Source organism: Nyctibius grandis, chromosome 3 (assembly GCF_013368605.1).
Source record: "Nyctibius grandis isolate bNycGra1 chromosome 3, bNycGra1.pri, whole genome shotgun sequence".
Lineage (NCBI taxonomy): Eukaryota > Metazoa > Chordata > Aves > Nyctibiiformes > Nyctibiidae > Nyctibius > Nyctibius grandis.
In genome coordinates, this window is record NC_090660.1 from 98037513 (window position 1) to 98062069 (window position 24557).

Below are 24557 nucleotides of genomic sequence, written 5' to 3' on the forward strand. Positions count from 1 at the left end.
ATTGTGAGGGTGGTGAGACACTGGAACAGGTTGTCCAGAGAAGCTGTGGATGCCCCTCCCTGGCAGTGTTCAAGGCCAGGTTGGATGGGGCTTTGAGCAACCTGGTCTAGTGGAAAGGTGTCCCTGTCCATGGCAGGGGGGTTGGAACTCGGTGGTCTTTAAGGTCCCTTCCAACCCAAAGCATTCTATGATTAACAGAAAATGTATGCTGACCCACCAACAGCAATTTGCATCTGAAAGGCTTATTACCTTTCAAAAATAGAGTTCTCTCTCTCAGACTAGAGACTGATACACTTTCCAATTTAAGAGCTGCAGTTGCTATAATTCAAGATTATATAGCCGAGCTGTATTTGCATTTCATTTAAGCACAGAGCTTCTCCACCAAAGTAAGCACCCTTCTGCTTTCTTAATAGGTTTGTGTACTTAGCTCTGTTCCACTGCAGCCACATACATTCAGACATGAAGAATCTGGAAAAATCACTTGCTATATACACCGGCCCGGATCGCATGAACTTACATGTGAACAATGCACTGGAAAGTTACAATCCATCTGACCAAAAGATTTCTAAAAGGAAAATAATGTTTTTCTGTGTATTGTTATAGCATCCACTGCTCTGAGGTGAAAAATGAACAATATGCTTCTTTAGAGATAAAGAAGATCATGATAATGGATGCATTACTGTTAGAAACCCTTAGCAATGCAGACCTCAAAAGTAATACTAGGTCTGTTTCTGCATATTATTTTCATGAATAATGCTGCAAAGCTTTTTAGTTATTTCATAATCCTCAAGATGTTGCTGGAGCTCAGAATCACCTCAAATTTGAGACATATCAGAAAGGCCACAGAAGACAAAACAGACATTCTTTGGTATTTTTAGCATTCCACTGCATTGTAATGATACTTAAACCTCAATATTAAGTCTTGCAAATCTGTACTGTAAAGATGCTGGAGTTCTTAACAAAACAAGCCCCTTTTTATCTGCTGGCTGGCTGTGTAACATATAAAGTAACCCTGTCAAGCTAACAAAACCCTGTGCTTCTCCACAGCCCGCAGCCAATGAAAAATCCCCTCGTGTGACATAGCCCAAGAGAGTTCTGGAGCAGTGGGAAGTAACATCTGGGAGAGCGTCTGACCAAAGACCAAAAACGAGGTCTTCATGCTCCTCAGTTGTTTCTTTATCTGGAATGCTTGGAGGGTGATTTTCTAGAGCTTTCGTGTTATCCTTTTTCTTCTTCTTCTCCTCCTCCTTTAGTTTCTGTACCTTGTGCTTGAATATGTCACGATGTTTGGGTTCTTGAGGACCACAGAAAAGTTTGTCTTTGCTCAGATGCAGCAAGTCGTCTTCTGTTGGGATGCAAATCATGGCATGTAATTCAGGGTTCCCCTTTCTCAAGAGAGACAAGTTGACCCATACAAGAGCCCTTGGATAGCTCATCAACATTGGCAAAAAGACATCTTCAGTCATTTCTTTCTGTCCCAGTCGAGAAATAAGGCGGACTCGCCGATCTTTTCCAGCACTGGGATAGCACCAGGCTGATAACTGCATTAGTAGTTTCTCGCTCCTATTAAAAATTTTTAAAAATGAACATAAAGGATAGTTATTAACAAGTAGTACATCAGAAATCCAGCACCCTGCATATTTGCAGGAGCATGATTTAAAAAAAAAAAAAAAGCCCTAGGGCTTTCTGTACCCTTCCAAGTTGGTATTTGTATCACCCTGAGCACAAAAAGAACATGGGTGGGTGGAACTCATGTGCAAGGCTATTTTTCAGAAGGAGACATCACTTGTTAAAACCCCCAAAACTTGTTAAATCACAAATGCTCTAAAACCTTCAGTGACATTAATGCAGTCCAGAACTGCCAATGTTTTCTTCCCCTGATAACTACACAAAAATGAAAGACCTGCATTTAGGCACTTTCCAAACACTGCTGCTGCCCTCATGCGTTGCATTGGAATGCAGGGGATTCTCTATTTTCTTTATAGACCTTAGTTAAGTAGCACAAGAACCACCTGTGATGATGTGTTAGAAAAGAGAATGCAAGCTGATTTACACAGTAACAGTTCTAAAATCACAGATATGAGCCTCTAAAAGCTCCATCCACCTGGAAGCAGACTGAATATGCCAACTCCAAGAACACACTAAACTCAAGTGTTAAATTTAAGATAATTTAAGAAATGTACTTCATCTAGTCACCAAGTTTGCTGGGGAAAGCAGAAGAAGGACTTCCATTCAACAGCAAATTCTGATCCACAACAAGACTATTTAATCTCCTCACTGTATTTGGATCAAATAATTCTCTCATCTTAATAATCAAGGCTGAGCTCTTCCTTTCCCCAATTCTATAATTCCCAATAAAAAAATAACACCTCATATGCATGTATCATTTTGACATACCTGAGAACAATGAAGTCACTTGTTATCATAGCTTCATCTCTCTCACCAAAGTCTTGTGTGCTTGTCACATCATCTGTCTTTAGGACACCTTCAGAGCTTGTTATTTCCATGGTCTCCTCTACCTTGCCAGTCTCAGGGGAAGGTTCTTTGACCACTTCACCTTTGGGGTCACAAAAACTATGCCCTTCAGTTGCGCAGCACTCAGGGTGTGGGGAAAAAGGATGAACAAGTTCTCCTGAAGCTTTCATTCTTCCTTCCCAGTTCTTTGTCAGCTGCCCCCAAGGACAGACGAAGGGGGACAGAGTACCCAGCTTGACATAATTTGCCCTTTTTGCAGGTGGACGTCTAAACAATAAATCAAGTAGGTAAGAATATTTGTTTCCTGGGCCCTTATTCAGTCCCTAGCACTTCAAAAGGCTGTCTACTATGCCCTGCTGGTCTAATAATGTTTTCTGTTTTCAAAACCAAGTACTTCGAAGAGAAAATTAACTATGCATTTCCTTTGTAATCTCACTGAGCAAGAATTTTGAAGTTATACTTCTAGACAACACTGCTGTACTTCTGACCACCACATCCTTTGAGCCATATTTATATTTTTATCTACTCTGACTGATACCACCACGTTTTCCTCTAAACTTTTCCTACTTCACCTTTCTAGCTGGAAGGGAAGTCAACACCAGTTGGTGCAGAGGACACTTCCAGCTACCCCCTACTCATGGTCAAGAGTTCTGTGTTTACTGTAGTGAAAATGAAGACAAACTTCAGAATACCTGGTATTTAAGAAGTGGACACTGAAATATACCTCTTCATTCACTTCATTCCTTAACATTTAGTACATACTTTGATATTCTGCCTTTGCCTTCTCCTACCTCCTCCCTCATTTGCTGCTAAAGGAACTTGAAATAGCTTTATTTTATTGTTATGCAGCCTTGCTATAGCCTCATAACTGAGCGTATCTCTGGGAACAGAAGGGTTTTAATTAATTCATATGCACTGTTTAGCAGAGCTTTTCTGTTAAATACATCTAGGATTCTTTTCTTTTTTGTAATATCAGGATTTAAAACACTAGTGAAAGTTCTTAATAAAGTCCAAGTCTAAATGAACACAAGAGATAATTAAGGGAATATTTTAAGCAGAATTGATTTTTTTCATTCTTGCAATCAATTTTGAAGTTAATATTACCGTTTGAATTTTTCAAGAAGATTGGTTTCCAGTTCTTTGGCAAACTGCATTCCCGCCTGGCAGTCTGGGAAATCATTTGGAGTGTGGGGTGTTCTTTGATATTCAGAATGCTTTAAAGCCTCTTGCAAGCCACCGACTCGTACACCTCGATATATCTGTTATAAAAACCAAAACCCAAAAAAGCAATGTTTCTACTGATTCCAGGTTCCTAACTGAAAAAAAACGATTAATGCTCCAGAAGCTACTGCCTTAGAAAAGGGAAAGTCTATCACTTTAGCTTTCAAAAAACATAAGTATGATTTTCACAGTTCTAGATGCTCATTTCAACAAAAATGCTTGTCATGCTCTTTAAAATTAATTCTGAAAAACTATCAACAAAACTGAAGAGAATTTCACAGGTTCTGATCTTGTACATTGCCAGGAATGTCATATTACTTTGACAAAGTCACTGCCCTATTTATTTTAACTGTACAATAGGTATCACTGCAGTTAATTCCCTTGCACATTGAAAAGCATAAATTTAACTGCAGAAAGACATTAAAACTGCCATCTAATCATTCAAAGCAGGATGTTCTAAATAGCATCAGAGAAGTATTCAAGCCTAATGCAAACTTTGTATTTTAAGCTCTCTCCCAAATCAGATGCAAGCAATTTGTTGACAGAGTGGTGGAGACAGCCAAGCTGGAAATGGATTAGCAGCAGGCACTAAATGATTTCTCTTTAGAGACATATGCCCTTAGAAACACAAAACCAAAGAGGTATGGCATCAGCTTTCTCTCCTTACTCCCCACTCTGATTTCCTGCTATAGATTGCCATGTGGGCATAGTTACACCAAACAGAAGATATGGGCAGCTATTGTTTATTTTTAAGATTTTAAGACCAAGCCTGTCATCAACCAGTTCATGTACCCTCTTTTAAGGCGGGATTTCAACCCTGTAATTGTGAATCAGTTACACAATGTGAAGTATACTCTTTAAAATTGATTATTTTGAACCAAATTATATAATTTTGTCATATTTACTTGCAATTTGCAATGAAAGTCACTTACAAAAGGAATCCAGAAAGCCATGCCCCATCCCTTTGGGAGATAGATATCCCAGCCACTCCCCCATCCTGGTCGATCTTCTCCAGCCATTTTCCCTGGCTGCTGCACCAACAGTATGGGAATCTTAGATTCACAAGGACCCAAATCAAGGTGTGATCCAGGTACCAGTAACTGAGCTCTCATATGGTTTAAATCCTGAGAACAAGGAGACATTTCCCAGAAGTTAGTAACCATTTCTCCCTCTCTAGATACCATTCCAAGATACAGAGAGGAGGTGAGCTTATAACTAGGAAAAATATTCTAGTAATATGCTACACATCTGAACTGACCTTCATCAAGGCTTGAAAAATGTTTTTACAAAAAAGTATTAAGCACCCTTTTTCTCCCCTTCTTACCTCCACAGACCTTGACGGAGGGCAGGTACTGAAACTCAGAGTAAAAACAAGTATTGCAACTTGATATTTATGGATTTGTGCACCAGACTAGACTGAACAGGTGCTTTCAGACAGTCTGTCAATACACGGAGCAAATCTGAACTACATCCACGGAGGTGGGAAGAACGTTTGGTCACGAAACAGTTACACATAAAGCATGCTGGCACGAAGGCTTTGTCAATCACCAGTTGTTGTATTTCAGTGTATCACATGAAGAACACATTTATAAAAGAACAGACCATCAGACTGCCTCTTTACATGTCCCTTCTGCATCAGCTCTTTTGTAAGGTAAACATTACATTTCATGACAGCATGAAGAACAGTTATATACAAAAAGATTGTGCTGATAACTGTTACACGCTGGTGTGGTATTTTGTAAGTACTCTGCTTTTTTTACACTATGGCAGCCAATTTGAAAGAGCACAAAACTAATTTTCATAAAAAGAATATTTAGAGAGATGTTTCTGCCATACAAATATTTTCTCTTTTTGATTACAATGGTGACGTAAGTTTATCACCTCTTTTTACAGGTTGCTCCTCAATCGCCAACGGAAATGTCAAAATAGCAGATTTCAAACCTGTAACAGCACATTTAAAGCTGTCTACAGAACACAGGTATTGCCCAGAACGCCCACAACACAGTGTGCTGCAGTTCAGAACCAGAGGGATTTATTTCCTTCCAACTTCCGTGATTCTTTTGTCAGGAGAATTGTCCTGGCTATGACTGACGAGTGAACGGCCAGAGCCTCTTTATGCCACTTCTTCCCTTTTATCTGCTGCACATGAGTCAAGGTGATGTAGGAAAATCCAATTCCAAATCCTTCTAATAAATGAACTACAACTATTTAGTCCTGTAGACAATCCAATAAAGCTTTCCTTTAATTGAATCATGAACAGTCATTGTGCACGAACATTACACAAAGGCTAAAAAATAAACACTTCAACTCAGCAGCTGGATACTATGACATTACGAAACTTGGATTTATACACGTTTCAAGAGTCTCACTCTATGGAGTCTAAGAACCATTAGCCATTTTCTCCATGGTAATCCACCTTTTTAGTTACCTGCTCTGAGATTTTATGTTCAGTGACGTTCTTACAGATGTCCTGGTCCCAGATAAAGCTGTGAGCACAGTCTACAGGTACACCCTCCAGGTACAGCTGCCTAACTTTATCATTATCTACAAAAGAAGAGAGCCTTCAAATAAGATTCAAACAATTTTTGTGGCTTAAATTATCAAATTACCAAAACCACTCCACTATCATAAGCAGACAACTAAGTAAACAGACCATTAAAAGCTTAACAAGCATTACTGCTTCTGCAATATCTTACTACCACACGTTTTTCCAAATACAAAATATGAAATAAACTGTTAGTTTTAGAAGCATTAACCTGGCATTCTCTTATGAATAGGCATTTCTTATTACAAATGACATCACCTTTGGCAATGTAAGTTACGTCTTCAGTATGCCACCTTTAATATTGTGGAATCTGGCCTTTCAAGCAGAGTGTGAAGCTCAACAGGTTCCGTGAAAATCAGAAAAACTAACATTACAAAGCTTGAAATAAGTCCGCGTAAGTAAACTTATAAGAGAAGCAAGGATGACCTTTAAGAAATGTACATACAGGAAATATTTTTATGGATATGACTAGCATGCATCTACTTATTTAGCCCTAGTTTCCCACTCTGGATCTTCTCAGGCTCTGCACTTCACAGAAGGGACTATTGTTTGCTTATGTCTCCATAGATCAACAGTTGTGTGCCTTACTGAAGATACATAAAACTTCTAGCTTTAAAACTAATAGTTGAGGTATTAAATAACCTATCTCTTCTTCAGCTCCACAATCTAACCAAAGCAGAGAAAATGTATACCTACCTTGAGTGATTTATGGATTAAAAGCCTTCAGTGTACACTACTTAATGCATGCTGATCCATATTGTAAATAAAATAATTCTTACCAATAAACTACACAACAAACGTATTAACAGTTCTGTGACTGCTGCTCATTTTGTCATCTACAAGGACTTACATATTAAAGGAACATAATGTGTTGGGTTTTGTTTTTTAAATCACTTAGTCTTTCAAAAGATTATTCAGCCAATTTTTCCAGTTAATGTTGACAAAGATTTTGAGCACAGAAGATATGCATTATTCACTGGTACTAACAATACAATAGGTACTGCCAAACATAATTGCAGTAATTATTTATTTAAAATCTATAATCTTTAAGATGTTCCCATTATTGAGAGTTGCAAAATCGTTCAAAAGAAGTATTAAATATGACAGCACTCCTGACAGTTTGATGGCGTTAAGCTGACGCTTGCTATGCATTCTTGCTGATGAGTTACATTTACATGAGAGGAAGAAATACTAAAGAAATTATCAGATTAGGGTGTCTTTCCTTCATATTAAGAACGATAAAACTAAAAAGGAAATCCTTGCCAATTCCCTGTCAATTAGGCCAGAAGAACTCCTTCTCAGACCAAAAATTAAGGACAGGAACCTGAGCAGGAACATAAAATAGCTCAATACTCCTAGACACAAAGCACGTTCTGTCTAGAGATACAGCAAACATAAATGCCTCAAAGGAACGACAAAAAGACAGCAACAATACTGTGTGTAGTGTTGGTAGGGAATTCCTTCCTAACTCTTACAGATAGCCAAGGGTGAAGGGCACATAATTACAAGCAAACGTAAGGTAAGGAAAGTGACTTTTTATCTTCCATACAGAAAACATTCATGAACTCCAGAATCTCCTTACGTTAAATTATTTAAACATGTTCTAGTTCCTTCAACTATAAATTATTCACTGTAACTTCCTCTAAATTTTTGTTTTTACCACCTCTTTCTGTTACCACAGTTTAGGCAGTCTATCCCTTTCATATTCTTGGAGTTCTTTACAATTCCTATACTCTATAATGGCATGAGTATTTTTTTTTCCACTTTAGAAAGCCCTTTTAAGTCAGTCTCTGTCCATCACCACAGTCCATCCAATATCCCACTCACTACCTTAAAATATCCTTCTCTGTTTGGTACGTTCTTTCTCCTTGATCCCCATTGAACTTGGAGAATTTAATCTCTCTACTAAGCATACTATAATTCAAATCATAATCCCAAATCTTCACACCAGTTCTCTTTATTTCTTACCTCTCTCCTGTTTTCTTCAGTCCACATTTTAAGACTGCTGGGGAAATAACCCTACAGATGAGCAAGTTGCTGATGACAGTGGAAGTAAGATGTTAAAGCTAGTATAGGAGATAGGCAGTTGTGTTACTAAGCACACAAAGCTCAGCGACAATGAGCACGTTATCTGCTTCTGCTATTATCAATGGTTGGTGCTTAGACAATACAGGCAAAGGAAGGTTTTGTTCCATTTCAAGCTGTTGTTCTGATTTGTGTAGCTGATGATCTTAACAGTCTTAGAAGACAGGCCTAAGAGTTAGACTTCTTCTATTTGAAATTTTTCCTTCCCTCTGTGAGGAAACAGCAGGAAAAGCAAAACTATAAGCACTGCTAGGGAGCAGTTTCAGAGCTGTATGTACATACGGGTGCATACCAGGACAACTGATGCCAGATACCTAAACCTCTGCAAAAGGTGCGTTTACAGGCAAGGACTCAGGCTCTGTGTCTGAAGAAGAAACTTTAGCTCACTTATCTTTCATGTTGCATTCTCCTTCACTGATTGTTTAAAAGCTCCACCATACTCCACGTTGAGAAGTTTTTAAGGCAGTGGAATTTGCATTCTCCCATAGAAGACAGTAAAAGCATATAAAAATGTCAGAAGCATACTTTAAAATGGATAAAAGAACAGCACTAATTTGCAGTCATGTATGCACTCACTGCTTACTGGGAGCCTTGACTTCCAGAAGGCATAAACCTGCTGAGAAGGCAGTGAAAAGTGATTTATTCACAAACATTCTATCCTCTAGCCTGAAGAAACGAGGGCAGTTCTTTGATTAAATCCCATCAGCACGTGTCTGTAACACACAGCTTGCACACATGCATATGTATTCAGGAGTGAGAGTAAATGGGAAAGACTGAAATTACCTTTGATTTGTTAGTATGTCACTCACATGGGGAAAAACTACACAGGCATATCTTAGAACAGCATTTGGAAAAAAAAAGGGATATGGATAGATGTGTATCATTTCACAGATTGCATGTATGACAATCCACAGGTAAAGATGACGGCTGTAACTTACCTAAACTATTCACTCATTTGACAAACAACGCATCTTTAAATTAGTAAAGATTTCCTAAGAGAATCAGTCAGCTTTTATACAACAATAAAGAACAAGAGAGGCTAAAGCACATACAGAATCCGCCTACACACACAGTGCCATTTCAATTGTACTAATAGTAATCCTAATAGTACTTGAATGTCCAGGAAGCAAACAGGGGAAAAAAGTGGAATATGGCAAGGGTTCCTTTTTATTGCTCAATCAACATGACATGCCATTAAGGCTAATGAAGGACTACTAAAATTTCTTAAAGATCAGCTCACTACATTACCACATCCGAGTAAGGTTACATCAAAATCAAGGCTCAGAAAGCTATCTAGTTACAGGGCTCATAAAAAGTTTTCTTCTTACAGAAGGGGCAAATTAATACCACCCAATGGAATTACAGATCTTAGAGAAGTCTAACTTTTTTTTTGGGTGGGTGTTACTGTGGAAATGTTGGTAATACTATTGCTGTAGTGACATATACTATATGCCATGATTAAATTCCTTCCTTTTTCGATTAAACAAATTGCCCTTCAAAATATTGAAGAGGATAGTTTCCATTCCTGGGTCACTCTTGGCAAAAGAACCAGTAGAATGAAGGGAGAGAACTGACTGGAAAAATTATGGCAAAAATGCTAAATCAAATCAGAATAATCTTTTGGAAATATGTTGCTTTGATTAAATTCTTGCTGGATATTTCAGTAATCTGACTCCAAGGGTGGCCGATAACAGGGTCCTGGGGAGGAGCACAATGCCAGAATCAGTATGTAGTGTTGCATTTCCTCACTCTGCCATTGGTGGCTTACACACTTATTCAGTTAGAGGTGATCCTTTCATACTGAGTAGCCTTCAACAGGTTCTCCTTCATATCTGATCAAACTGATCTTTTAACTCCTGCAAACCTGCCAGGCAATCAAGGAGGCTTACAGGAAAAAGGAATAAATCCAATCAGTGTAGAGAGGCAGTGAAATATGAAACAAGACCCCACACTCCAAGGAGATTACAAACTAAGCTGACAGAATTCAGGAATACCTTATAATGGGTCCTGAAACACTAAATAGTGGCAAGAAAGCATAATGCTTTCATAGAGAGAACACATTAGACATGAAATACATTCTGCACAATAACTGACTATGTCTAGGCTTCCTTTTATTAATGCATATGCAATTTTACATTTTCTTTCAAAAACACCAGGCACTAAATGCACTTGAATGAGACATTTCCAATGCCTAGATGCCTTCTGCTGATCTTGCCTTCTTGAACACATCTTCACAGACATGACAAGCAGAATGAAGGGGCCGAATTACTTCTTGTAGTTACTTACTCCTTTACAGCTCAAACCAGTATCTGTAAATAAGTGCTACACAGCTCACCTTACTTCTCAGCAGGAAAGAAACCAAAGTAGAGGTCATGTATGTTGCAGCATTTCCAACAGGAACATTAATGATGAGAAAGTTAGCTGAGCAGAACTAATTAATAGGAGAAAGGCTGTTCTGGATACAGAGGGTAGAACAGGAGGATGTAAGAAAATCCAAGTAACAGTTGTGCAGAGAGCTAAAAGACAGTAACTGAAACAGGTCTTCAACCTGATTTAAGTGAAAGGTAAGGCTAGATTATTTTATCATCTTGCAAACACACCACCAAGGAAATGAAGTATTTTCAAGTCTCTGGAGTCTTCAACTTGTCCTATTTGCTACTGTTTGCTAGCTGGCTATTATGTTTCTCATATTAGATTTCTAACTGGAAATGCCTACACAGCACTGTACACAAACCCCATTGTATATGGTATGCGCTCTTGCACATTTTTCAAGGACATTCAAATCCAACTGAATTTGAGTTTTGCACTGAAATGTTGTGTAAGTCAGCACTGAAATGAAAGTTTCAGAAGTCATGCATGCATCTTTGATTTTTCAACATAACCAGCAACTTGGCCATCTAAAATGCTAATCTTGCAAAGGAAAGGGTTTTTTTTTCTCAGTGGAATTGAAACTTTCATCATTGTAGGACTATGATATCTTCTTGGAGAGATAAACAGCATCAGGAAGAGTAAACACCAAACAGAAACTTACTAAGTAGCTTTTAGCACCTGGTTGGCCTTGCCAGGATTCGAACCTGGATCATCTGTATGGTCAGACAGAGGCTTCCACTGAGCACAAGACCAGCTTTGGTGCATGTCCCTCCCTCACAATTACTGTTCTAAAACCCATGCAACTTTCAAGCTGTTTCTGTTCTGTCAGGGGCTGTGGGAAGGGGAAGAAAACATTCAGGACATGGTTTAGCGGACATGGTGGCACTGGGTCGATGGCTGGACTTGATGATATTTTAGGTCTTTTCCAACAATTCTATAATTCTATGAAATGCTAGAAGAAAACAGCAAGAGACAATCAGTAGAAGATGACAGTAAATGAAAACAAAAGCATAGAGAGAAACTGAATCTCTTGCCCTTGGCAGTTCCACAAGAAGCACAATATAAGCAAGGCGTTTTACCTTGGTATTTTTCAAAGTCTGGCATGGCTTTTGTCTTCTTTTTTGGCAAATTCACTCGAGGATCTCCAACAGCGAGGCCCAGTATTGTACCTGGTGGCATTTCTGATGGTGAACTTAGCCCTTTAAAAATACACAGATGAACACTGCCATGAAACCACCTACTAAGTTGTCATCATTTTCTGCACTACTATTTTGTGCATCTTTGCCTGCAGGGATGTGACACTGCTCTAAGCCAGAGAAGCAATTCAGAGTACTGAATTTAACATGTTTTGAAAACTCACCAATGCTTGTTAAATGTCCAGTAACAAAAGACAACATAGCAGCATAAGACTTAGTTTGCCATTACATTTATGCTTAGCATAGGAGTGAGGTCACTCTCACAACTTACAGACTCGATTCATCCTTTACACTTGGCACATCTCTTAAAGAACAACCAACCTTTGCTTTATACTTGTCTTCCAAAGAAAGGAAATTAAAAAATGTTTTTTAAAAGTTTTACCTCATCTCTGCTTAACTGCCTCACACTGGATAGCTCGAGTATAGTGTGAGATCTACCAAAGCCAGTTCCTTACCTGCTTCAGCACTAGAAAGTGAGGAGATGTTGTTAACTTTATGATACTTTACAACTCAGTCAAATATACAATTGTTCATTAGAAAGAAAAATATATAAAGCAAGATGTAATACTTTCACTTTGGGTAGGAGCCTATCATTTTATCTGTGGAGGTATAGTACGACTTATTGCTTTAATTTGGTGTGTATGGGGGGAGAGAGTGAGAGTGTATGTCAGACTGTATATCCATCAGCAATCTCAAATCTTAAGTTCATGAAAATAAGAAACAAGATTCAGCTGATCTATTAAGAGTTTGGACTACACATAGGATTAAAATTTCCTTAAAAAAGTTAATGTAACATTTCTGAAATCTTCGACATGCCATGGTAATTACCTAAGCACATGCTCAATGGCATCACTCTCTTTATCAAGTGAAAAATAAGCATTTCCAAATTGAAGTCAACTTGTTAGCATGCCAGTTTTAACACTAGACTTTAAGAGTTTTTCCCTTCCTCCCATAGCACCCACCACACCCAAATACCTTCTAATAGCTCAAAGATAGCACTTTGACGTTGATGAAGAGATACTTTTTCAGAATCGTTGCAGTTTTCTACCCACCAGTTATTCATTTCTGTCTCTGAATCCGCCATCTCCTGGAAAACAACACATCTAATTAAACTCAAGTGTTCATTCAGTATTTTCTATCAGTATGAATTCACTCTCAGTTTGCCTTAATCACTATGGTTGCTTTCTTCAAGTTTCAAATGAAAATAATTTTTTCCTGATGCAGTCTATTCCTGTACTCCATCATACAGTAATCCCCAACAAGCTGTTCAGTTCAGCCGTGTTCCAAAAATAAACAAAGCAATCCACAACGCTTCCTAATTCTGTTGTTAATTATTTCTTACAGAAAGCCACAGATTTCATGGCCTCATCATGTTTGCTGCAAGAGACAAAAAAAACCCCATTAAAACCACAGTGATGCTATGTGCTAAGAGGTGGACAAAATACTAAATCCTGGAGAAATCGCATATTTGAATGAAAACACAGAAGTTTTCTATACCCTACATGCCTTGCCTTTAGCTCTAGGTGCTCTAGCTCATTGCTCAAGAGACATGATCTATGCTTTGTCAAAGAGAATATGAATTATTCTGGACCTCTCACAGCACAATACATCACTACAGCAGAAACTACATAACCTGCTCAACAGCACCATTGCTTCTATTTTCTTCCTACCCCCACTCAAAATCCAGATAGGAGTTCTTCCTGAGATCAGCGTTAGTCAAGTGGCTCAATATAGAGAAGCTAACAGAGTAGAAATACATAGGTTAGCCTTTATAATAAGTAAGGCTAGATAGTTTACGATTCTTTCTAGCAAAAACAAGCTTGCATATTCTAGAAATCTTATCATATTTATAGTAATATCCAAACTTCCAATTTCCTTACTGTTTGGAGAGAAGCAGCTTTCAAGGACTCTGTAAGGACCGAGTGTGATAATGGGCCGATCAGCCGATATCTGAGAATCTCCATAGTTCTGTCACTGGAACAGAGGAAAACTTCAGGTGAATGTACAATCATACAACACACAATTTTCCCCACTACTGTTAAGCCAGAATTCAGCTATATTAACTGGTTAAGGGTTACAGTTTCTGACTCTGCTATGAACAAACCTGATCACAATGCCAGTAGTCTGCGAGATCCAAGAGTAGGACTGGAATGGATCTCTAGTGCCATCACCAATTATTTTTTTCACTGGCACAGCTTTTTCTCCTTCCTTATCCTCCTTCTTTCTTTTCTTGCCATGGCTCAGAACAACATCCATTTGTTTTTCCTCTTGAATTGATGTTGTAACAGGCTCAGGAATATACATTTCTTCAGGCTCTGAACACTGAAAAATTGCTTTTAACTCCCTCAGTATGTCCTTAAGAAAAATTAAAAGTTTGGATTAGAATGATAAGCAGTGCATTACAAAGCTTAAGAACTGTTTTAAGAATTACACTCTAGTACTTTATTTTCCTATACGGATTTAAGGGAATAAACTTCATTCTGCTGAACTCCAGGGCTTACTATCAAGAGCTGAAAGTAATACTGAATGTTGCTAAGAATTTATTCTCACTCAAATTAATACAAGAAAAATTGCCGGTGCACAAAATTTTACTTTATTTTTTTTTAAGTTCATAGCTAAGTATAAGATTATGATAATCTGTGATGAGACTGAACAGCCTGTTGGGGGTGCCAGTGGGAAGGATGTGAATCAAGCAACATCATATTGCAAATGTATCCTGAAGCAAGCGACACTAGAAAACTTAACAAGCTCAAACACTAAAACAGATTAGAGGCATGCACCTTCTGTACAAGCTTTACAAAAATAAGATGCAGAACGTAAGTATTGTTAGAGCAGAAACAGTCTTCCAACTTTTAATTCCTAAAGCCATGTATTATAACTAGCTCTTCTACACCTTTCAGAAGGTATCTATCTTCAGCATTAAAAATGTACAATGCATAAAGAAACCAGAGTTCAACTGCAGAGAAAAAATACCTGTTTAAGGGCTGGATGCATCCAGATCCACAACTGCCTGTTTTCAGACCCATCCCTGGGTTTCCAAATAAATGTAACGGGACCAAGCATATCCTCAGGATAGCGATCTGCTCGGTAAAGACTCAGGGAACCCTCGAATCTTCCAGACAGACAACAAGCCTCTTCAAATGTTAATCCTAAAGAAGATGATACTTATTGAAAAACAAAATAATCTCTTGTTTAAAAACAAAAAAATTGAAATTCAGTTTGGCTGCTGGGACAGTATCAAAGAAAGAACATGTACTACAATTAGTTTATTAATAAGCAACTGAAAATAAGAATACCTAGTCCCAGTATGAGACATTTTAATCAGTTTTCAACCAAATCACAACTCAGTATCAACTCTGTTACTATGATTGAGATTGGTAGGATATTAAAAAAGGAAAAGGATGGCTCATCCTATTGCCTATTCAGAATCTTAACTTTCTTTTGAACTACATAAAATTTACCTGTGTCAATGCTACATATTCGAGCAAGTTGCTTCAGAAGCTCATTCTCTTTACCAGTCAACTCCAGGCAACAATAATATGATAAGTCCTGAAACAACAGGATAGTGGTATAGTGAGAATAACTCTTGAAAGGGAGCCTGGCAAGGAAGGACCAGGCAGAGCTTCACAAATTACACTGAAGTAGTAATTTTTCAGTTTTCTTTTTTTAACTTGAAATTGTTAGTTATAGGAGAGCTGTCACGCATTTCGCATTTGAGGGCCAACCTGTCTCTCAAACCAACAGACCAAAAAAAGCATGGAACAAAGCACCTGTCTTCAATAGCATCCTGTTCAGGAAGATGATGCAGGAATTCACTGAATCTCTTGGCTGTTGAGAAGACTGAAGATGCAGCATTTCAGTCACAGTTACCGTAAGACTCTTCTACAGGTTCATCTTCTCTCTGATACTCGCCACCCTTCATTACACTTATGAAATCACTCATTTCATACTTAGCAGTTATTAACAGCTGACACAACAGTACTTCAAAGAGACGGAAATATTCATTATAACTGACCAGTTGACCACATCACCTTGGCAAAATAACAAAGAAAACAAATAAAAAAAGACGTAAATGTGGTACCTGAAGAAGGCAGTGTTTTGTCATGGCTCGGTAACAAGCTCTGTAGCTCTTATCCGTAGGGCTATCTCCTAAACAGTATCCCCATTTCTTTACCATATGAAATCTCTTTGCATGCCAAATATGCGTTTCCAGCCAAATATTCTTTCTTTGCCTGCGATTAAACTCTGCTACCAAATTTATGTGGCGTCTTCTAGCTTTGCGGCATTTAGTCTTTGACTGTTCTTTTTTCTGATGTACAGCTTTCTCTGCCTGTTTTTAAAAGAGAGGATATTGAAGTAACTCTCAAAAGGACAAACTTCTGTAGAAGAAAAAGGCTGACATATGTAAGGATACAGGAAGCACTAGCATGAAGTTATACTTTATTCTGATGTTAGTTCGCCATAATTCTTGAGGCTAACTAACACTTTGAAACTTTATACACAATCCCCATCCACACAAGTGCATCAGTGTTGACTGGAACCCACAGACAAAACAAAATCTCCACACATTCAGAACCTTATCAGTGAACAGTAAGATCTGCTACCTCCTGTGTGAAGTTTTTGCCCAACATCAATATGAACATGTGACATTAGGAACACCTGGACATTTGAGCTTGTAAAGAAGCAGTATGGACTCTCAGACTGCCAGGTAGGCCCATAAGGATTCTACGTGTAGAAGGGAACAAGAAAGGACTGTGGTGATGTCTTGACCAAATTCTTGATAAGGTCTGAATTATTATGGGTGAATGCATGGCTGGCGAGGAAGGTTTGACTCTCCCAATCAATGTTTGATTTGTCTTTTTGTGAAGAGAAGTGGTAGAAAGAAATATGGACTATAAGACAAAAAAATTCTTAGGATGTCCTTTGTAAGCTCACCAAGGAATAGTTGACAACAGACCACCGGTTATAAGAATAGCAAAGGAATGAGAATGCTAGAAGATCACTACCAAGAGCAAAGAAAACACTGAAGCAACCCATGACATCAAAATAGAAATGCACAAAAAACTAAAATATGTTCCCATCATACCACCACACAGTAGCCAATATAAGCCACTGGATCAATGGTATGTGAATGATTGGTTCAGAAAGACAATTATAGAAAAAGGGATGTGGTATTGTAGATGAAAAACATGTCTTTAAGCTTCTGAAGAGGTAAGAGATGGTCCACGTAAATGTTTGGATGAAAATGGTCATGATAAAGGATCTAAGAAAAAAGCAAGAAAATGTAGCGGAATTGGAACAGTTAACTTCGAACAAGTCGACTTCAAACACTGAAAAGTAATAGGCAGAACCTTTACAAAAGGAAATAGCTCAGGAGATATGACAAGCTGCAAGAAAAGATCAAACAAAACAGCCTGTGCAAACACACAAACTACAGTAAAACACCTGAGGAGAGAAAACATAGCAGAAGAAATACAGCTGTACCAGGGCCAATTAAATAATCTCAGAAATCCGAGAATCACACAAGGAGTGGCAACAAGGATGGAAGAAAACGTGAGCATGTACAGGGAATTTAGAAAGGCTACGATGTGAAAGGAGTTAAAAAAGCAGGACACGAGAACCAAGGATAAACGTTAGAGAAATCTAGATTATTTAACAAGGATAGAGCACATAACTAACTGTGCAAAACAGCTCAGGTCTTCTTCTTTCAGTTCTCAGAAAACAGGCCAAATTGCACTTCTTGTCATGACTAATAAAGCAAAAAAGAATGCCAGTCACAGCAGTAAAAGAAGAGATACAGGTTATGAAGATGCAATAAAACACACTCTAAGGAACATGTCTGGAAGTACCCAAAGCAATTTCTGAATCATGAACAATTATCTTCAGGAACTCAGGGTGGAGGGGGTAAGGGCTCGAAGAACTTAAAAAAGACAATGCAAGGGAAAAAAGAATGCAAGAAATATGTTAATCAGTCAACCTTAATACATAGAAAACTTGCCAAGCAAACTCACTTGATCACTTTAAGTGTCTAGAGACGATAAAGCGATCAATGCCAAAGATCAGACAGATCATTTCACAATAAAATCCTGCTGAACAAATTTTTTCATATTTTTTTTTTTTAAACACACAGGAAGGCCACACTGGGTAAGGAACCAGTAACTCCACAGGACCGTTCTGACTAAACACTAAGATACTGCCACAAAATGAGAGAGTTTCATGAGCAACTAGGAATAGTCAATTAGTAAGTCTTAAGCTGCATGCAGCCTGCCAACAACTCCAGTGTACCTCCCACGTTTGAGCTGCAACACATGAACCACTGTGCTGGTCATGAATGGGCTATGCTGGCTTGAGGCCAGCAGGGTCACACATGACAGCTGTGGTAGGGTGCAAGGCAGACAGGAGTTATCAAGGGCTCCTGGATCACCTGGGACCAATGCACTGCCTGAACAGCCCCTCCCGCAGTGGATCCTTTTATCAACACTACTTTAATAACTTTTCAAGATGTCCAATAATCACAAAGTCAAGTGGTTAGTGAGATCTACTTGAGCTACCATCTAAAACTCAGGTGTTCCTGCATTTTGAATCTGAATGTCAGTCAAAGTTTGAGAACCTGCGTACGCAGGGAAGTTTTGCAGGTAAGATCAGGTCTGCACATTAATAAATATACAGTTGAACACTGTGCATTAGCTACGTCCACTACGTTGTCTGATACTATAGTCAAATACTATAAAATGCACTTATACCTCTTTCCTGGCAATCTCTTGGAGCCGCCTCGGTAGGCGTTTAATATTGTGACTCATAGCTCGCCTTCGCATGTGCCTAGGTAGAGTCTGGAAAACTAGAGAGTTTGAAGACTTCTGCGCAACTGCTTTCAACATGGCATTCATCTCAGCAGCACGAGCTTGAGCAAAGGTAGACACTGGAATAAAAAGAACTGCATCAGAGCATGACAAACAGCAAAAATCAAAGAAAGGGACACTGTACGTAAACTATCACAGAATCAACTAGGTTGGAAGAGACCTCTGGGATCATCGAGTCCAACCTTTGACCTAACACCACTGTGTCAACTAGACCATGGCACTAAGTGCCACATCTAGTCTTTTCTTAAACACCTCCAGGGATGGTGACTCCACCACCCCCCTTGGTAGCCCATTCCAATGCCTAATAACTCTTTCTGTGAAGGAATTTTTCCTAATGTCTAACCTGAACCTCCCCTGGTGAAGCTTGAGGCTGTGTCCTCTAGTCCTGTTGCTAGTTGCCTGGGAGAAGAGGCCAACCCCCACCCCACTACAACCTCCTTTCAGGTAATTGTAGAGAGCAATAAGGTCTCCCCTCAGCCTCTTCTCCAGGCTAAACAATCCCAGTTCCCCCAGCTGCTCCTCATAGGTCAGACCCTCTAGATCCTTCACCAGCTTGGTCGCCCTCCTCTGGACTTGCTCCAAAACCTCAACATCTTTCTTGAAGTGAGGGGCCCGGAACTGGACACAGTATTCAAGGTGCGGCCTCACCAGTGCCGAGTATAGGGGGACAATTACTTCCCTAGTCCTGCTGGCCACACTATTCCTGATACAAGCCAGGATGCTGCTGGCCTTCTTGGCCACCTGGGCACACTGCTGGCTCATGTTTAGCCGGCTGTCCACCAATATCCCCAGGTCCTTTTCCACCAGGCCGCTTTCCAACCACTCTTCCCCCAGCCTGTAGCGCTGCATGGGGTTGTTGTGGCCAAAGTGTAGGACCCGGCACTTGGCCTTGTTGAACTTCATGCCATTGGTCTCTGCCCATCTATCTAACCTGTCCAGACCCCTCTGCAAAATTACTGCAATTACTGAATTTCAGCAGAGTACTCCTAGTACACCATTCTAACAACTTCTTGAGATAAAAGTAAATAAAAATATTACTGAAAAAATTTCAATTCATTAGATATTCTGAAGCTTACAGATATGGTTAAGCAAATACTTGGACATGAATGAATCTGAAAGCTGTGGTATAACCAACTGTCTCCATTTAGCCCACATCCAGAGCTAAACAATAGCCAGCTGTTCTATCACCCAGTGAAGCCTCCCCAGCTGAGAAGGGGAATCGGGGAAAGGAAAGAAGACCCATGGGTTGAAATGGAAACAGATTTAACAATAATAAAAAGAACTAATATTAATACTAATGCTCCTATAAAGTACACAGTTATACTCAGCCCATATAGTGGTTGTGAGCTGCGCACTCCCAGCAGTGAATGCCAGATGTCAAACACTGCGAGCACCACAGCTCCAGTGAAAGCGCGACGAAGAGCAGGCCTCGGGAGCAGAACGATGGGCGAGACCCTCCAGGGATGGCAAGCATTGAGAAGAGCCGTCCCCAGCAAACTCCTAGCTTTAGCACCTAGCTAACTTGAAACTGCTAATGGCCTTGATCACCATGGGAACCTGCATACCATGGCTGGCCACAAACTAAAACAAAGTGTCTTATCAACTTTGTTCCCACCATATCGGGTGCTGCAGTCTTCTCAAAAATGCAGCTTTCCTGAACAGAAAGTTGAGTCTATGATTCTATCCCAGCGAAACCAGGGCACCAAGTCCATTTGCATTACGTACTTTATTAAATTAGAGCAGCAATCACAGAATCACAGAACGTTAGGGATTGGAAGGGACCTCGAAAGATCATCTAGTCCAATCCCCCTGCCAGAGCAGGATTACCTAGATCATGTCACACAGGAACGCGTCCAGGCGCGTTTTGAATGTCTCCAGAGAAGGAGACTCCACAACCTCTCTGGGCAGCCTGTTCCAGTGTTCAGTTACCCTCACTGTAAAGAAGTTTTTCCTCATATTTTGTCCTGTCATTGGATGTCACTGAGAAGAGCCTGGTTCCATCCTCATGACACTTGCCCTTTACATATTTATAAACATTAATGAGGTCACCCCTCAGTCTCCTCCAAGCTAAAGAGACCCAGCTCCCTCAGCCTCTCCTCATAAGGGACATGTTTCAGATGGTATTCAGAGAGATGAAAAAAAGTTCAGCATGGTAAAAAAGGAAGCAGTAATCATATTACAGACTGTTTTAAAATGACCAAATAAAAAATCCAGAGGTTGGTCTTGTTTTATGCTTATGGAAGCGTATCTACTATCAGAACACTGCCACATTTTGAAAAGTTAATCTGCTCTCCAAAATAAACGTTCTGTTAGATAAGAAGTTGTCTTTAACTCACATGATGGGCAAAAACAGTTTCACTGGCTACATTAAAAGCAGATGACTGTCAGTACTCATTTTGCTGGCAAACAGAAAGCAAAATGCATATCCCTCATTACAAGTAAGTGCAACTTTTCAACTCAGAAGTCTGAAAGGACTCATTGAACAACAGCTGGTCATTCGTTCAAGTACCCAACTACTTCTGTATTTTAGAGAAAATCAGGAAAAACAGAAGAACATAGCATCAGTTCTAATTTTTGCTCTTGCACAAAAACAAAGACAGACAGCAAACTTAATTACCAGCAAGTTGCCCTAGACATATAAATTGTGACCTTTTCTTATATACAAACCTGTTATGTATTTCGGCATTTCGTCAGAAACACTCTGGTGTCCTCCTTGCCATCCTCCTCTTCCTCTGCCTCTCTCTCCTCTATTTTGCCCTTTTGGTAAATACTGGTCTTTCCTGTGAGAAGGCCCAGATGACTGATTCGAAAATTTATGCTGCTGATACTGCTGCTCAGGACGAACATCTCCTGGAAGGTTTAGAGATGAAAAGAGGTAACAGAAATGCAAAGCAGTCTGAGTAACTGATAACTATACACAGTCTTTCCTCATAAGACTGCACTGCGCATTCTTCCATTTTATTTAATATATGTACCTGAAAAAAGCCATCAGAAATCAGAAGAATTATTCTTTTTTATAGGAAGAAATAAACATGCCTGCAGTAGATTAAATAACTTTTGCACATTCTGAAAATGGCACCCAATCCAGACTTTGCCTCCAATACTCCATCAGACCCAACAGGAAAGACCTGACTCAAATCAGTCTACACAACACCAGCAGTGATTTTTACTATTACCTAGTCAGGGTTTTAGTACCAAACCAGCAAAGTTAATATTTTTCCCTCTTGCCACTAGATTTTTTTTCCCATAAGCAAATGTATTCTTGTCTCACTGACATGTATTTCTGTTACAGCAATAAATAAGGTAAGCATGATACATGTATGTTGGTGCAGTAAGATACTTTCCTGGTACAGGCATTTAAACCAATATTGAAATTAAATAACTAAAGCTTACAGTAAGCTTCCTAAGGTACTGCAATACCATTCAAGAGTGATAAGCACCTAACAGTACTTCAAGTTTAAGAGGGCTTTGAAGAATGTATTTAAAGATTAGTTTATATTCAACCTATTCAGTTAAGTCTTGGTTAGTATTTCTAGTACAACTTGAGATCTGGTTCTCAGGCAGCTCATGCTGGATAACTGGACTAAAAAAGGCCAAAACAGTCATTCCCATCACCCCCCCTCAATGCATCAAGATGAGTGCTTGAAGGAACAAGGGGCCATACATTTCAGGGAGCTCGTCTAGTGAAAATCAACATGTACATCAGGAGAAATGGAGTAAGAGATTAAAAAAATCAGTTTTCAGGTTGATCAGCTTCTTAAACAAGCCTATCACGTTATCCCAAAAATGCTATAATTGGCATGAGGGACAGCCAGGAGCAGCTCCACCTCCAGTAGCCTCACTTTATGTGAGCTTAACATGCCAAGGAACCTCCTTTTTCCATTTCAAATAAGCATGAAGCTGAAGTTTTATGTTCAGCAGCAATGCTGTTTCAGCCCTGATGCAACCACACACCAACTGCAGTAATTCAGATGAAAAAACAATTTGGGGTGGAAACAGAAGTTACTTTTTATGTGGAATAACTCCCTGATCTGGGTTCTCCACACGGCTGAGAGCAGCGCTGTCCAGACAATGAGGTGAAGGTGAGAAGGAAATAGCTGGGAGAGAGAGATGGATGCTGCCTCAGTCAGCAGATCTGTGTAAACCTACAGTACAAGTCAATCATGGGAGGGCAACTGGACAGCAATTAACTCGCATCATAAAAACACCCTTTCACTAGCAAGTTAGCCTAAGAATGAAGGAACTAACTATTTCAATAAGAAGATGGAAGAGTGTTTCAAAAGACTGTGACTGACTTAATACCTACAGAAAAATTAAATTATTTCAGGTACTATGTAGATCCATACTTTTATAACTCCTATTTATATTTTTTCTTTCCTGTTTCTACAAAATAGCCCTATAAAACCGAGATACTCACTAACACTACAGAAAAACAGAACCACGTAATCTTAGAAGTTCCCTGCTACAAATAAAGTTAGAAAAATCTGTTTAATCTGGCAGTACTCCTGTAATGATCTTCAAAAATCTTCAGATAGGGCTGAGCATAATTTGCTATGTCATTCTGTCTGCTTAGGAACTCTCCATCACCTACATATACACTGACACTTCAGCATTTTTTTTGTTCAACCACAAAGATGCAATTCATCAACTTCTGAAAGCCTCAGAGTAACAGGCCCTGCTCTCATATCTGCCTTTTTTTTTCCCCCAGACACAATATAAGTAACAAAATAAAAACATGAAATGGGAGGGGGGGTGTGGGTGTGGAAATCAAAGTCCAGTTGAAGCATACGTGATGCAGGTCGAAACACACAGACAAAATAAGCATCTGGCACACAGGTTGACAGGATCCTTCAGCTGCAAAGGTTACCTGTGTACAAAATGTTCCAGCAATGACCTAGCAACACTGCCACGTTAGGGAAATGCCTTGCTGCCTCCTGCCAATACTCTTCCATAGATACAGGAGCCACAAGCGCCAAAAGGCAAATTGGTTGGGCATGCTGACCTGATGGAAAAACAGTGCATTTACCATAGGGCCAGTGGGCTAAACCAGCTCCTCCTGCGGCTCCCAGGCCTGAGAGAAAGAGAAGGGAGGTCACTGGACGGGGCATAACAGTCAAATTCACTTTAAGACTAGTAACCGCAGCGGGTGGGCAGGGATTTGTCGTGCAATCGAAGGGACGATGCAGAAAAACGTGTATTAAAGAGAACCACGGCTGAAGGAGTCAACAGCAGCGGAGGAAGCCCAGGGGTGTTCCTCGCCGGCCGCCGGGGCTGAGAAGACGGGCACACCCGGCCCCGAGGCGGACGGACACCCCTTCCGCGGTCACCCACCCCGGCCCTGGGTAGGGGGTCCCCCAGCCGTACCTGGGGGCGGGCCCGCTCTGCTCCCGCCGCCAGCGAAGGGCCCCGGCTCGGCGGGAAGGGTGACGCTGGCCGGCTGGTTCCTCATCTTCTTGGCCCGCTTCTTCTCCCTCGCGCCGGACATCTTCGGCAGGGCCCGCGGAGCGTGCGGAGAGGAGGGTCACACCAACCCGCCCCTCAGGCAGGCCTCAGGCGCCAGGCGGGGGCTGCTTGGCCTCTCCGTGGTGCGGGAGGATGCGGGGGGGCGGGGAGGAGGTGGGGAGGGTTTGGCGAGCGATGCAACCGCGGGCGGCCTCCACCGGCTACACGCGGCCGCCCGGACCGAGCATCGCGCATGCGCACGGCGCATTCACCACACCCACCCACCCCCGAGAGGACTACATTTCCCAGAAACGCCTGCGGGAAGGTGGGGGCCGCGTGCGCGCGGCGGCGCTGGGGGCCGGG

At 40.3% G+C, this 24557-nt stretch overlaps 1 protein-coding gene across 1 annotated transcript; it reads right to left on the bottom strand.

Moving 5' to 3' along the window:
* Positions 1-729: 729 nt before the first annotated feature.
* POP1 (POP1 homolog, ribonuclease P/MRP subunit) lies at positions 730-24328 on the bottom strand. Its single transcript, XM_068396835.1, has 15 exons — positions 24117-24328; positions 21420-21602; positions 18636-18811; positions 15974-16222; positions 15354-15441; positions 14866-15041; positions 13997-14247; positions 13773-13866; positions 12868-12979; positions 11776-11895; positions 6125-6240; positions 4629-4820; positions 3580-3734; positions 2398-2742; positions 730-1563 (listed from the first exon to the last, which is right to left on the bottom strand). The coding sequence occupies exons 1-15, from the start codon at positions 24235-24237 to the stop codon at positions 903-905; spliced, it is 3039 nt and encodes a 1012-aa protein (XP_068252936.1). The 5' UTR covers positions 24238-24328; the 3' UTR covers positions 730-902.
* Positions 24329-24557: the final 229 nt, after the last annotated feature.